Source organism: Trypanosoma conorhini (genome assembly GCF_003719485.1).
Source record: "Trypanosoma conorhini strain 025E chromosome Unknown Tco_14.4_contig_00398, whole genome shotgun sequence".
In the NCBI taxonomy this organism is placed as follows: Eukaryota; Euglenozoa; class Kinetoplastea; order Trypanosomatida; family Trypanosomatidae; genus Trypanosoma; species Trypanosoma conorhini.
The window spans coordinates 14077-17683 of NW_021704484.1; the positions used below are offsets into that span (position 1 = coordinate 14077).

A 3607-nucleotide genomic window follows, 5' to 3' on the forward strand; every position below is an offset into this window, starting at 1 on the left:
GCCACAGCATGCAAAGGACGAGGACGATAGCCGCCCCCACCTCAGGCTGCCTACTCCCCCCCCCCTCCTTCACCGGCCCCGCAAGCAGTGGAAGTACCAATGTGCATAAAACCATAAAAAAAATCGCACATCTGCTTTCTTTTTGCTGTTATTACTATTATTATATATATACAACATTTTTCATATTTTTATTCTTGCAACTTTTTCCCCGCTCTTTTGCTGTCACTGTCCCCTCTGATTCGGCGGCCACAATAGCAGGGGAACACGTCCTGCGAGCCGTCTAGAGACGCGTGCATATAACGCGTGGAACAAGACCACACAGAGCTGTCCCGCATCCACCCACCCTGGACGCAGCAGTTACCCCCTGGCAAAGCGGCGACGAGAGCAACACTTACCGGGGACGCCGACGACTCACTTTCATCCGCACTCGCTGCCGTCCTCTCCTGGTTTTCCAGCATGGTGTATATATTGCCAAAAAGAAAAAGAAGAAAAAAAATCAAAAAAAAATGGATAAAAGACAATAATGAACGGCATTTTGTCCTAATAAACATTTTGCCAAGCTTTGAGTGTTTGTGAAGGTTTTCATGGCGTGCGTGTGTGCGAGTCCACCTCGCTTTACACATGCTTCCCTCCACCTTTCCTCTCCCTTCCTCCCCTTTCTTCTCAGAGGAGATAATGGACTGAATGTGACGGCAAAGCAATCGAGACGTCAGAAACGGCAGCCGGCACACGCAGACACACACATCAGACGCCCACATGCATTCCCCTTACACGCAATACCTACATACGTAAGGGAGTTATGACACACACGCTCTCGGACAGACAAAAAGGAAAAAAAAGCGGAAACAAAAGCAGGAAAAGGCCAACTCCATTCGAAATGGGAAGCAAAAAAAAAAAACGTTGAGCGAAGTATGTACACAAAAAAAAACAGAAGAAGAAAAAAAAGGGGGAAAACAAAGGGAGGACAAAAAAAACAAGGAATAAAAAGACACTTCACTGGAGCACAGTACGTGCAGACACAAATTTATAGAAGCAACAGCTTTTGTCATTGCAGTGGTGGGTGCCACTACTCCTATGATAGCGGTCATTAGGAATGCATAGATTGCATCGGCGAGGAGCACAAAACGGGGCCATTGTCAAACTCGTCGCGGAAAAAAACAAAGAAATTCATGGCGCTTCGCTCCATCACGGCCACTATCCCCAAGTATTCCAGATAGAGTTGCAACAACCGAACCTCGTTCTTGTAACGCACAAGCATTATACATTTTTCCTCCATCATCTGGAGAAGCATATTGCGTATACGCTTCCACTGTATTTGTCCTATGCCCGGTTCATATGACATGAGTGACGTGACGGGTTCAGTGCTCCACGCAAATTCCAGTTCATTAGAGCGCAAGATATGACCAAATTCTAGCATCTCACACATCGTAATTTCGCAGCGTTGAAGATGCTCCAAGGAGACAGGTAGAGATATACCGCTTTTGAGGTTGGCAAAACACATTGGGTAGCAACTTGGGAGAATTCCTGATTCCGCCTCAGTGGCGTCTTCCAATTCAAAAATATCTCGCGCATGCAAAATGGGAAGCGGGGCAGTCAGTGAGCCAGTGACGCTCACATGTGGCGTAGCGGCGCTTATCGCCTGATCGCCGTTCCCATAAAAGGAGTGGTAGGTGAGCGAGGCGTCCCTGCCGGGGCCCACGTCATCTTCGACGGTGTCACTACCCACTGAGAGCGTGTTATCATCGTCCGAGAAGTTCCGCGTGTTACTCGGAGTGTCCCCGGCGAGGCTGCTCACGGCACTGTCGGGCCTGCTGCGGCTCGTGAACCTTGGAGGAATACGTCTTTGTCGGAGTTGCGCACCTACAACATTTCCATGAGATCTTGAAAGTATGGAGCCAACGGAGGTCTCCTGCACTAAATCAAAGTGAAATGTGGAGGAAAAATTCATCCCTCTGATACTTGGACCGCATCTCACGGAGCATAATCCCACGAGAAACGCACTCCATCGGCAGTAGGCTCCGTGGCTCCAACCGCTTGTGACAGCAGAGTTGCTACATGAACTATGCATGGGTGCACCCGTACTGTCCCTTAATACTGGCCGATATGAGAACAAAACCTCCTCCCATAGTTTATATCGGAGTTGTAAGACGGCGTATTCAATGGAATGTATGCGCAACGCGGCATTGACTCGCCCAAGCTCGCTTCGACTCAGAGAGCAAGGCGTAGGTGGCTTGATGGGTGTGTTGCCGTTTTTGTTTCTAGAAACACCAGTGCCTAAGTCAGGGACAGGGACAGCAGAGGTTTTCCCTTCGTGTTGCCTCCTCCACGGGCGCACCGCAATTCGCAAACCCGGCCAGGATATTTTTTCTATTGCGCAATGTGTACTCTCAGCGCTAAGTGACAAGTAGCCCGCGACAGTTGTATAGAGGTCAGTGTCCAGAATATTACCAAGAATGGTTGCAACAATCTTCTCTGCCGCAGTGAATACAGCCGCTGGACTGTACACATTTTCCTTCCAAAGGCGCCATCGTACCAACTGCTGGTCGAGGCTAAGTACGTAAAGCTCCAGGACAAACGTTTTCCACAATTCCATCCGCTGCTCCATTTCAAATGCGCACAACTCATATATCATGGCATAGCGGTGCTGGTTACAGAACACGGTTGTCCTACAGCCTCTGTTTGTCGCAATTAACGGGGACACCTTTCTCCCATAAGGATTTCGCAAGGAAACGGAGGGGTTAGGGCACCTAGCGGTTATGTTGTCATCGGTCTGCCTTAGCGACCCTCGGGACATAACGCGCAAACCAGAACACTTTTTTCTATTTTGAAAAGCGCCCTTGGCATCCCCACGCTCTTCCTTTTCCTCCTGTCCCTCATGGTGGGCGCCGCGCCCCGTCTCGCGCCCTTTCAAGGCTCGGCTGCGGGCAGCCGTCGGGCCACTTGAGGCGGTGGTACCCGTGACATTCCTCAGCGGCATCGCAACCAGCGCTCCAATCGCTGGAGCGCGGGCAGAGAACGCGGACGGCGGACCAGTATTCTGTCGAGGGGAGCAGTTACTTCCAAATGAACCGCCCCTACGCGTACATAACAAGCTGAGTCCCGTCTTAAATGGTGACTCTTTCGGCATGAAAAAAAAGGGCTGCTGTCGCCAAGAAAAAAAAATGACTTTGAGAGTGTCGCAAGAGGCACCACCTCCCAGAGACACCCACGCACGCAGAAAGCAGCAGCCCCACCAACGCCAGAGAACCCCAATCGAAGAGGCGATTGTGGGGCGGAAAAGGGAGCAAAGCAGAATAGAAATGATAAGAAGAAAGGAAAGGGGGAGTGAGAGAGAGAAAGTGAATTCACCTGAATGGAACTGAGAGCCAGAGTACAACAATCTTATATAAGGAGAAATAGCAAAACAAATCAGAGGATCAAGTATCGTCCGTTGGCCCTCTTCATGCCCTTTCCCTTTCTGCCCTATCCTTAGGCAAAGGTTCTGTAAATTTAAATCAGAAACTGATGCTCCCTTTTCAAAGACTTAAAGAGGCCCACAACTAGCAAGAGAGAGAGAGAAAAGAGAGAGAGAGAGAGAGAGAGAGAAGAGAGAGAAGAGAGAGAAAGT

The 3607-nt window shown here is 49.7% G+C and overlaps 1 protein-coding gene across 1 annotated transcript, besides 3 other annotated features; it reads right to left on the reverse strand.

Annotated features, from left to right (window-relative positions):
- The first annotated feature begins 473 nt into the window (after positions 1–473).
- Positions 474–507: a sequence feature (A-rich).
- Positions 508–624: 117 nt separating this feature from the next.
- Positions 625–658: a microsatellite.
- Positions 659–1087: 429 nt separating this feature from the next.
- Tco025E_06155 (uncharacterized protein) lies at positions 1088–2977 on the reverse strand (the record flags this gene model as incomplete). Its single annotated transcript, XM_029373043.1, has 1 exon — positions 1088–2977. The coding sequence occupies one exon, from the start codon at positions 2975–2977 to the stop codon at positions 1088–1090; it is 1890 nt and encodes a 629-aa protein (XP_029226873.1).
- Positions 2978–3545: 568 nt separating this feature from the next.
- Positions 3546–3606: a microsatellite.
- The last annotated feature ends 1 nt before the right edge of the window (position 3607 follows it).